Source organism: Centroberyx affinis, unplaced genomic scaffold (genome assembly GCF_046629955.1).
Source record: "Centroberyx affinis isolate AG114_WGS23_722 - 3 ecotype Tasmania unplaced genomic scaffold, CSIRO-AGI_Caff_v1 ptg009889l_1, whole genome shotgun sequence".
In the NCBI taxonomy this organism is placed as follows: Eukaryota; Metazoa; Chordata; class Actinopteri; order Beryciformes; family Berycidae; genus Centroberyx; species Centroberyx affinis.
In genome coordinates, this window is record NW_027284671.1 from 14732 (window position 1) to 26873 (window position 12142).

General features: G+C 43.8%; 1 protein-coding gene across 1 annotated transcript; it reads right to left on the reverse strand.

The window, feature by feature from the left end:
* Nucleotides 1–346: 346 nt before the first annotated feature.
* On the reverse strand, nt 347–11878 carry edem2 (ER degradation enhancer, mannosidase alpha-like 2). Its single transcript, XM_071514765.1, has 11 exons — nt 11626–11878; nt 10952–11062; nt 10468–10507; nt 9303–9408; nt 8281–8406; nt 6015–6226; nt 4086–4227; nt 2659–2783; nt 2387–2531; nt 1558–1679; nt 347–1384 (listed from the first exon to the last, which is right to left on the reverse strand). The coding sequence occupies exons 1-11, from the start codon at nt 11730–11732 to the stop codon at nt 902–904; spliced, it is 1719 nt and encodes a 572-aa protein (XP_071370866.1). The 5' UTR covers nt 11733–11878; the 3' UTR covers nt 347–901.
* Between the last annotated feature and the right edge of the window lie 264 nt (nt 11879–12142).

Genomic DNA, 12142 nt, shown 5'->3' on the forward strand with positions numbered 1-12142 from the left:
CTGTTTTTTTATCCACCTTGCCACGTGCATCTCATCATCTTCGCTATGATTTTTGCATCAAATCTACTCTTTGCTGGCAGAGCTAAATATTCTACCAGAAATTCATATTCCTAGTAACAAAGTTTTTCTGATAACCCTCTGTAAATGACTGGAAATTAGTATGAAATCAGTATGAAAGTAGGTGGGTTAGCATTCATGTTTTTTTTGCAAGAGATACAAAATGAATAAATAATCTTAAATCAACAATAAATTAAACCTCTAAACATCTCTTATGAAATCATACAGCGGCCACAGAGTTTGTCATAAATAAAAATATATTTTATTTTTAATTTAAATTACAGCATCGAAGTCAACAGAGCAACATTTGAGTCGAGGTCAGAGGTCACAGTTATTGGCTCAGTGGGCTCGAACGCACTCATACCTGAGTTTCTGAGTGAGGAGTGGACAGTGATGTCATCAGAGGCTGAACTGGGGGGGGCAGTTCAGGCTCTGGTGATGACATCGTCCTCTCCTCGTTTTCCCTCCTACAATCACAAACATCACAGTTCCTCCTTGTCACCGGATCCCCCGCTACACAAACCGACAACATACGAGTTTGGTTCAAACCAACCGAGATCAGACCAGCGAGTCGAGCCCAGATGTGAGGTATTATCTGTGAACATGTGAGCCAGGAGGGCGAGTCGAGCCCAGATGTCAGGTATTATCGGTGAACATGTGAGCCAGGAGGGCGAGTCGAGCCCAGATGTCAGGTATTATCGGAGAACATGTGAGCCAGGAGGGCGAGTCGAGCCCAGATGTCAGGTATTATCGGAGAACATGTGAGCCAGGAGGGCGAGTCGAGCCCAGATGTCAGGTATTATCTGTGAACATGTGAGCCAGGAGGGCGAGTCGAGCCCAGATGTCAGGTATTATCAGAGAACACTTGTCCCAGGACCGTGAATCGAGCGCTGAAAGGCTGAACGGGGCAGGACAGCAGGGGGGCGGTCTTTCGCTCGCCAGGTTTCAGGGCGATACTCTCCGATTGGCCGGGGGGAGGGTCCTCCGTCGGCTTGGAGGGCGGCTGCGATTGGCTGCCCGTCTTTTCCGAGGGCTGCGATAGGCTGAGCAGGATGTCCCTCAGCTCCTGCCTCTCCTGGGCGTGGCGGCTGCAGCAGTACAGCGCCGCCGGGTCGAGCGGGTGGGCCTCGGTGTTGAAGATGAACCCCCCCGCCCCTAAGACGCACTGCCCCCCCTCGCCGCCCTCCTCCCAGGACTCCGCCCCCTCCGCTCCCCCGCCGTGCAGGAAGTGGGCGGGGTCAAAGAGCAGGTAGAGGTACTTGACTGTTTCGGCCAGGAAGAAGGACTCCATCCTGTTGTCCAGCTGGTGGTCCCGCAGGTCTTTAATCTGAGGTGGAGAGGAACATTAACAATATTTCATCTATATTCAAAGCTTGAAAATGACAGACAGACAGACAGACAGACAGACAGACAGACAGGCAGACAGACAGGCAGACAGACAGACAGGCAGACAGACAGACAGACAGACAGACAGGCAGACAGACAGACAGACAGACTTACACTAGCGTATCCACAGGGCGTCTTGGCGATCCTCTCTATGGACTCCAGGGCGTCCAGGCCCAGCTGGAGGTAGGTGTGGTCACCTGTCGCCCTGAACAGGTACATCGCACTCTCTATGAGCTCTGTAACACACACACACACACACACACACACACACACACACACACACACACACACACACACACACACACACACACACACACATACACACAGGCACACACAGTCAGCCACAAGTTGTCTGCCAGGTAGGAAGGTTATCCAGTCAGTCAGTTAACTGGTTAGTTATGAGTTAAAAATGACATCAGTCAGTTGGCTTTTAGTTTAGATGGATAATCCTTTAAAGCCTGAATATAAACATAGTCACTGTAATCATGAGGGACGCTGAAGAACTCTGGACTAGTTAGTAAGTAGTCAGTCAGTTAGTTAGCTAGTCAGTTGGTCAGTTAGTTAGACAGTTGGTCAGTCAGTTTATCAGTTAGTCAGTTAGCTAGTTAGCCAATCAGTTAGACAGTTAGCTAGTTGGTCAGTCAGTTAGACAGTTAGCTAGTTAGTCAGTTGGTCCGTTAGTCAGTTAGCTAGTTAGCTAGTTAGACAGTTAGCTAGTTGGTCAGTCAGTTAGACAGTTAGCTAGTTAGTCAGTTGGTCCGTTAGTCAGTTAGACAGTTGGTCAGTTAGTCACTTAGCTAGTTAGCTAGTTAGTCAGTCAGTTAGTCAGTTGGTCAGTTAGTTATGTTAGATAGTCAGTTAGTCAGTTAGTCAGTCAGTTAATTAGTCAGTTGCTCATTTAGTCAGTCAGTCAGTCAGTCAGTTAGTCAGTCAGTGAACTGACCTGGTCTCAGTGGGTATCCCTCCCTCTTGTCCACAGTGTATCCCTGAGGAATACTGTAGAACTCAGGCAGGCCTCCAAACTGCCTCCAGACTGAGTAATAGTTCTGGAAGGTTCTCACTGCGCTGTCCAGGTTCCCCAACAAGGACTGGGACACACACACACAAACACACACACACACACACACACACACACACACGATGACATACTCAAAAACACGCACACACACAATGTGTGTGTGTGTGTGTGTGTGTGTATGTGTGTGTGCAGCCTACCTGCAGCCCGGGCCAGAAGGCCTCCAGAGACTGGAAAACAGGCATGGAGACGGTTCCTTTATGCATCTGGACCCACAGGTACCAGTCATCGAACCGGGTGTAGTTCTGAATGGACCGGTCATAGTCTGAGCACAGAGAAACACAACATGTTAGAATAAGTCGTGATTATAATTACTGATGGTACAGAATGTATTGAAGAGGTCTGTTATCCTACACGCCATGACCTGCCTGATTGGTTTCTGCCAAATCTTCACCAGGAATCACACTTTTTTGTAAATCTGAACTGGATTATGTACTGGAAGTTATGATGTTGTGTGTTTTGTAGTATTTGATTATGGATGGACTGCATCTTTATTGTGGACTCAAAACTAGCAATGTTTTAGGCTAAGATATTACATTATTACAATTAGACACCATAATGGACTCATATTTCATTCATCATCATGTAAAGAAATCCTGGTGAAGTCCTTCATGTTAAACCTGCAGATCTCCATCACAGGGTTTTGTGTTGTTCCAAAAGTGTTGATCCAGAGAGCTGAGGCAGACTGAGGAGTTTGGGTGCTTTGATGTTTTAATACAAAACAAACAAATTACTTTCAAGGACCCGTGGGAACTCTGTCTGAGTGGCTTTTATCTGTCCGGGGAAAGTTCACAAAGCTCCAGCCTGCTTCACATTCATTCAGCTCTACTGGGGTAGATGAGTATCTGGATTGTGTCCAGATATCTTTCAGATGGATTACACTCACACCTGCTGTTAAAATGAGTCTCATTCACATTGGGATCGGACTCCTCTTTCCCACATCAGTTTTTCTTATTTTTCAAAACAGAGGGAGAGATCGTCTCATATAACATGCATATCGTGTACAACAGCGGAGGAGAAGACTGCTCGTTTATTTAGTTTACTTTGTTATGAGAAGAAGAGTGTTGAAATAATCAGTCGATTAGTCTATCGACAGAAAATTTATCAATAAAATATCTTTATAATCAATTAATCGCTAAGATTTGCTGCTTTTATCCATTTGATATCATTCCAAAAAGACTCAGTAAGACATTCTAAGAATCACTTTGGGCTCTGGGAACTTGTGATGGGCATCTGTCTGATTTTTGACATTTTAGAGACTAAATGATTAATCGAATAATCAGGAGATAAATCAATAATGAAAATAATCGTTAGTTGCGGCCCTACTTCTATTAATCATGTGGACTGAAGACACATTGCATTCACACTGCTTTGTTAATGTGGTCAAACGCTTCTCTGACCTCCGGAGCTGGTTTGGATGATCAGATCTTCAATGCGTCTTGAATGCATTTACACCTGGATTTTATGTGTTTTTGCTCTATCCAATCACAATGCGATCACCAGGTTAATGCGGGTCTAAAGGCGGCACCAGACACTTCAGGTTCTGACACTGGAGATGGAGAATTACCCAGGAACATGTTCAGCAGCTCCTCGTCCTGCAGCAGGATGGCTCCTTTCACCAGATACTCAAAGTAGGAGTCGACCCCCGCTCCGATGCCTGCGTCCTGGGCCACCCACTTCTTAGACAGGATGTCGATATGGTTACCCACCTGGAGGAAGAGACAGATAGAGAGACAGACAGAGAGAGAGAGAAAGAGAAGTTAGAGAGAGACAGGCTTCCTTAGAAAAGATGTTGATATGGTTAGTTGTCTAGAGCGGGAGAGACAGGTAGAAAGACTGGTTAGAGAGAGACAGGTAGACAGGGAAGTTAGAGAGATACAGGCATTTCATTTCTTAGACTAGACGCTTGTATGGTTACCTACTGAGAGAGAGAGAGAGAGAGAGAGAGAGAGAGAGAGAGAGAGAGAGAGAGAGGGAGAGAGAGAAACCAGAAAAGAGACAGACAGATTAGACTACCTACTGAGAGACAGAGAGAGAAAGAGAGAGAGGGAGAAACCAGAAAAGAGACACAGATTAGACTACCTACTGAGAGAGAGTGAGTGTGTGTGAGAGAGAGAGAGAGAGAGAGAGAGAGAGAGAGAGAGAGAGAGAGAGAGAACCAGAAAAGAGACAGAGATTAGACTACCTACTGAGAGAGAGTGAGTGTGAGAGAGAGAGAGAAACCAGAAAAGAGACAGACAGATTAGACTACCTACTGAGAGAGACAGTGAGTGTGAGAGAGAGAGAAAGAGAGAGAGAGAGAGAGAGAAACCAGTAAAGAGACAGACAGATTAGACTACCTACTGAGAGAGAGAGGGAGTGAGAAAGAGAGAGAGCAAGAGCACGAGAGAGAGAGAGAGAGAAACCAGTAGAGACGGACAGATTAGACACCCAATATTGTATTAAAGCAAAACGGGCTACACCCAATATTGTATTAAAGCAAAACGGGCTACAGTCTTAAACATTTAGAGGATAAGTCTGGTGATTTTGTTCCTATATATTCCTGAGTCTCTTCCAGCGAGCTCCGCTGCCTCTTGCTGTTAACAATGAGTCCAAACAAGGTTTGTCAGAGAAAACTAGTGTGTAATGTGATTTCCTGATTAGTCAAAGGTGGTGGAACTGTCATGAAATCAGAGCTAATTTGAATTGATCTACTTCACAACTTTTCTGTTTCCTCTCAACTCCCTGTGGAGCCACAAACTCACTGTTTCAACTGACAGCTGACTCTGGAGCCAATATTGTCTGTGGGTCCAAGTACTACAGGGATGAAGAGACTCATTATATACAGTATAGGAACAAAATCGGTGAACCTATCCTTTAACAGTGACAGGCAGACAGACAGAGAGACAGAGAGACAGACAGACAGAGAGATAGAGAGAGAGAGGCAGATAGATAGACAGACAGACAGACAGACAGACAGAGAGATAGAGAGACAGACAGAGAGACAGACAGTGAGATAGAGAGACAGACAGACAGAGAGATAGAAAGACAGAGAGACAGACAGACAGACAGACAGACAGACAGACAGAGAGACAGACAGACAGAGATAGAGAGACAGACAGACAGACAGACAGACAGACAGAGAGACAGACAGACAGACAGACAGAGAGATAGAGAGACAGACAGACAAAGATAGACAGACAGAGGGATAGAGAGACAGACAGAGAGAGAGACAGACAGACAGACAGACAGACAGAGAGATAGAGAGACAGACAGACAGAGAGATAGAGAGAGAGACAGACAGACAGACAGACAGACAGACAGACAGACAGAGAGACAGACAGACAGACAGACAGAGAGATAGAGAGACAGAGAGATAGACAGAGAGATAGAGAGATAGAGAGATAGAGAGAGAGACAGACAGACAGACAGATAGAGAGACAGAGAGATAGACAGAGAGATAGACAGACAGACAGACAGAGAGACAGACAGACAGACAGACAGACAGACAGATTACCAGTCCAATATCAGATCTGGTGTTCCACAGGGCCCACAGGGCTCGGCGGGCCGTGTTCTCGAACACCGTGTCTCCGGTCAGCCGGCTCAGCGTGGCGAACTCCAGGATGAACGTCCCGACCCCGGCGGTGCAGGTGACCGGCGTCTCCGTGGGGCTGACCCCACGCAGCAGGTTGACCGTCCCGTACGGCATGCCGCTGGCCGTCTGGAAGGCTGGGCGGGGTTACATCAGGTCTCAGTAAGGCCGCCATCATCAGACTAAACTAATCTATAACCAGGGTTCGTACAAAGTCTTGAAAGTTTGAGAAAATGCTTAATTTTTAACCGTTATGTTTTCAAGGTTAGGAATATACTTGAATTTGAATATACTCCTTGAAAAATGCTTGATTTTCAACATAATCTGGTGTTTCATCTACACAATCACTCATGTAAACCAAAAATCTTTTAATATTTGAAATGAAACGATCCCGTCGTCATATTTGTTTGTTGTCTCCTGGCGTCTCACACAAGACACGGACCGGACCGGACCAGACCGGAGCGGACCGGAGCTAGATTGACTGACATGGGCGTCAAAATGAAAAGAGGGCGTTTTCCCCCCCTGACCTTTGACCTTGTGTGTGCATGCACATTGAAGGTAGCTAGCTAACTATTGTACCTGCTCATCAGCTACTAGAGAAGAGGTGGATTTTGTCATCGCTTTAGCAACATGCCAGGCTGTCGTTTTAATGACAACTGGCTGGCTAACGAAAAAAATATTAAAAAAATGGCTTCGGAGAGGAGCCACAGAAAGGAAGACGTACTGCACAACCTGCAGAAAGGAGACTGATAAAGGCTTCGAGAGTCTGGAAATGTTTGGTTTAGGTACCTTGAAAGTGCTTGAAAAGTGCTTGAATTTTACTCTCAAAAAGCTGTACGAACCCTGTATAACACACTGTGTCAGATGAAATGCGGCTTCCTGTAATGCAGCGGGGGAGGGTCCCGCTCTTTAGCATTTTGCTAGTGGAACCGAATGGAGCTACGATTAGCATCATGTTGTAGCAAGACAACAATCTTTGTTTCATCAGTAAAAGCTACAGGCTTTTGAATGTGCAGGGTGAGAACATTTTATTTATGTGCTGCAGTCAAACTTCCTTTATACAGTGAAGTGAATAAGCGTCCACCGATCAATGTTTAATTCTTCATTTTTAATTCAAAATGTCTCAATAGTTGTCATTGCGGTAATTAATCACTAATCAGCCAATAGCAGGTGGCAATTGCAATGGCACGCTTTTAACCAGTAGAGGGTTTGTTTGTTTGTTTATTAGTTTATTTGACAGGGCCAGAATTAGCCAAGAAGGCTAGTTTTCATCCGTAGTCCCTGGGCAGGTAGTATAAAGAACAAGCATTGGACATTAGACATTAGATAGACATACATTGGTTAATAGAAGGAGGGAGTTACATAAACTGTATAACAGTAGACAAGCAATAGATAAGATCAGTTCAACTAAAATAGTTGTGTAAATTCATCAATATCATCAGGTTTAGTTACATATTCCACTTAGTTTTAACATGGGGGTTATTATGAAAACCAGAATATAATCTACTGACCAAGATCAGATGCAGCTGGACCAGTTTGTAGCGTTCAGATTTTTACTTCCCATTCATTTGAATGAGCCACAAAAATAACCTGAAAAGTGACACTGAACACGTTGGTGAACAGATTCAACAACAGATCCAGCTCACTGTTGGTCTGACATTTTAGAAGAAAAAAATAGCACTTTAATTGATAGAAGAGAACAGAGCGGAGGGATACCATTTAGGAGAGATAGTTCCTGTTTGGGAGACCGGATCTAATACTAATTTTAGTGTAAACCCAGAATAGAAATACAAAATGATGATGGACCAATTACTGCTTTATTGTCTTAGAGCAGGATCTGTTCACAAAGGTGTTACATGTCAGTTTTCAGGATATTTTCATGGCTCATTCAAACGCTATAAACTCTACAAACTCGTCCATCTGATCTTTGGTCAGTAGTTTATATTCTGGTTTTCATGGCAGTGAAGAGCTGAATAACCCCCCATGTTAAAACTAAGTGGAATATTGCTTTAAGAAACATTTTTAGTCCTGAATGCTCACTGTGGTTCTTTCTGTCACCTGTCTGAAGCAGCAGGGATCCGTGTTCATTATACCGGCAAACTAGATTCTAATGCTGGACGTTTATTTACATACCCCAGCCTGTGTGTGTGTGTGTGTGTGTGTGTGTGTGTGTGTGTGTGTGTGTGTGTACCCGGCAGCAGCTTCCTGGCAGCGTCCTCGGCCATCCTCAGCAGCGGCCCGGCACACGGCCAGCCGGGCTCCAGCTCCGCCCCGCCCCGCCCCGACAGCAGGTGGGCCGACAGCAGCCCCCCCACCACTGCACACACACACACACACACACACACACACACACATTACTCCATTATCCACCCCAAAACAGATTTCATATTTGTTTTACCGGAGATCTTCGACATCTCTTCTCTCTCCTCCATAATCCCTCTCTTCCCTCATTTTCCTTTTCCTTTCAATCAATTTACACTCATTAGCCATTTAAAACAGTGATTCTCAACCGTTTTCATGTCAAGGACCCCTAATTTAGTCCACATTTGGGCCCCGGACCCCCATTTGATAACATTTTGTCTCTCAAACCCAAATCTGAGAATATTTTAATTGTTAGATATTATTTTGTCCAGAATCCCATGACTGTCTGTATTGTAGGTAGAGAGATAACAGATAAACTATGATCAAAACAGTCATTCTTCTACATTCTCTAATGGTATTAACTTCTTGTAAATTAAATAATGCTGAAGTTTTACAGTTTTTCAATTTGCTGGGGACCCCCTGGAACTCCCTCAAGGACCCCTGGTGGTCCCCGGACCCCCCATTGAGAACCACTGATTTAAAAGACGTTTAGATGGTTATAGTCGTCCATGGGGTTTAGAAGTGAAAGTTGAGTAATGTTTAAACGTCTTAGACTGTCTTCTGGGGTAAATGACAAAAATAAAGCATTATGTTGCACATGTGGACTTCTTCTCTGGTGCATATTTTTGATATTTACAGCTGTTTATGCATTGTTTGAATTTGTAATAATAATGTATTTACTGCTTGGTGTAAAACTGGGCTCAAAAATGAGAATGTTACATGAGAGCTAAAGCAGAGACACATCGTTGAGCTCTTCACCCTTCCTCTCCTCTTTCCCTCCCTTCCTCTTCAGTTGTTCCTGAAGGCAGAGACCCCCCCCCCCCCCTCCTCCTCTCTCCTCCCCCCCCATACCTCTGATGTTGGTCTCGAACACGGAGGCGTTGACGTCGATGTCGAAGTCCACGGTGTCCTGGAGGAGCGACGCCACGCGCTGAAACTCTGTCTGGTTCCCCAACACCTTCAGAAAAACAACAAGAAAACAAACAGCAAGTTTGTTTGTTTGTTTATTAGGATCCCCATTAGCTCACGCCATGACGTCAGCTAGTCTTCCTGGGGTCCGACACAGAAAACACACGTTTCAACAAACAATTATATACATTATATACATTCAGACTACACATTACTTACAAAGATCCCTCATCAAATCATTAGACACTAAAAAAAAAAAAAAAAAAATCAGCACACAAGATGAGTCATCTACGGTTCGTTCATACAGTTAATTGTATTAAGTACTCTTTTATTGTTTTCTTGTAATGGCTCTGTAAATTACAGTAGATTTGAGGAGATTTGTCCTAGGTCTAGGTGGTAAGAGATATCCTGAACTGGCCTGTCTGGTCAGATAGTTATGTTCGCTTCTGATGTTCACTACTTGGTCAGAAAAATACTGTGGTTTCTTGTCATTTAAGACATTCCTGAAGAAGATCAGAAGACTGGATTGTAATCTGTTTTCTACAGGAAGCCATGAGAGATTTCTGTGCATTTGAAAAACATTTGTGCGCATTGAACAACGGAGAGCTAATCTGGTGGCTTTGTTTTGAGTGAGTTGGAGTTTTTTTTTTAGAAGTTAAACCACACAACACTAAGAACAACAGCAAGAAAAACACATCACAGGTTGATTCCAGTATGAGTCCAGTATGATCAGAGGAGAACTGCAGAACTGTGTATGTTTTAATGGGAATTATCCGTAATGCTGAGATGCATCTTTGATTAATCAGACTGAGATTGATGATGAAAAAGATGAGAACATGAGAACAAAGATGAGAAAATGTAAACAGATAAACATACTTGAAAAAAATGGGAAACATAAAACGAGACGAAATGAGAAATGATGAAAAGTAAAAAAAAAAAAAAAAGATGAGAAAATGACAACAGACAAAATGTGAATAACAGAAGATATGAAAAGATGACAAACAGCTGTTATCTTTTTCTACTGGAGTTTGGGCTGAACAGTCGAGCTTAAAAAAAAAACATGAAAAGAGAGTCAGAACAAGACAAGTCAAACTGACTCAGACCTTACCAGCAGAGTGTCGAGAGCATCGATCAGAGTCAGAGAGAAACTGTGGAGAGAGAGAGAAATTTATTTCATTTCATAAATTTTATAGTATGTTTTTATTCCTTGTTACTTTATTTGTACATGAACATATTTTTCATTTTCCATATAGATTGTCATTATTACCACTATTACAATTGTTTTTATTATATATTATTGTTTCATTTTTTTCTTAGCATTATTAATATTATCAAATCATTAATCACTATTGATTACTGCCCAAGCTTGGCAGTATATACTGAGTTGTACTTCATGCCAATAAAGCTAATTAGAGAGAGAGAGGGAGAGAGAGAGAGAGAGAGAGAGAGGGAGAGAGAGAGAGAGGCAGAGAGAGAGAGAGAGAGAGGGAGAGAGAGGGAGAGAGAGAGGGAGAGAGAGAGACAGAGAGGGAGAGAGAGAGAGAGGCAGAGAGAGAGAGAGAGAGAGAGAGAAGTGTGTGATGTCATCCTACCTGCCCCAGGTGTCCTGTCCATCACAGGTGAGTGGGCGGAGCTCGTCGTAGGGGAAGGCGTTGTCAAGGTAACTGTTGTAGGCGTGGTAGAACATGGACTTGATGCGCTGTCTGGAACATGAAGCAGGTCACAGTGAGAGTTCAGCAGGTTAGACTGAGTCAGGTTAATATACAACACACAAGTCCAGTCTCAAGTCTAAATGTAGATTACCAAGTCAAGTCAGAACAAATCAAGAGTCCAGTATCAATTTAATATCTTAAAGAAAACTAAATATCTAGGACTTTTCAATGCAATATGGTTTTAATAGGATAAAAACTTGGTAAGAGCATCATGAGTTTGATTTCTATAATCAGTTTCAAGTTCAATAAATTCAATCATTCCATACAAATTCAGAAACAGAATTTAAATTCAGTCGTCTGCTGGAACAAATCTCATCACTTTCAATCTGAGTCATTTACACAAACACAAGATGTCAAGTCAAGACTTTAGAAACCTTTTCAAGTCATCAGAGTACAAGTCAGAGTCAAGTCCCAAGTCACCAGAACCCAAGTCAAGTCGAGTCTCAAGTCTGAATGGAGTCTGACTCGAGTCCAAGTCAGTTCAACCAATTTCAGACCTTCAAAGTGAAGTGAGGACATTTTGGTGTGTGTGTGTGTGTGTGTGTGTGTGTTACCTGGTGCCAGCCATCTCCTCCTCACTAAACTGATGCCCCCCCGCATCGTACAGCAGCAGCAGAGCCAGGAGACTGGCCGCCAGCGCGAGCCGCAGCGGGGCACGCATGGAGAAGAGGAGGAAGAGAAGGAAGAGGAGGAGGAGGAGGAGGAGGAGGAGGAGGAGGAAGACAAGAGAAACCCGGCAGAAACTATGAACACGTATACAAAAGGGAGAAACGAGAGGAAATACAGGAGGACAGCTGGGTTTCTGGTGTTGTTGTGCAGCTGTCAGGAAGTAGGAAGTAAGACGTGCGCGCATGCGTCGTGTGGTACGCTGACGAGCTTCCTAAACAAGAGCTGCGTTCAACGACAACGGTTTCGTTAGCGAACGTAAATCAATGGAAAAAAAACACCAAACAAATGTAGAGAGCCATTAGATAACATTAGCTAGCAGACACCAGTTGTGCGGTAAAGAACAACGGGCTTTCCTACTGTGTCATTAGTTGGCCTCAAACATTTAGGTGTAAGAGATGCGTT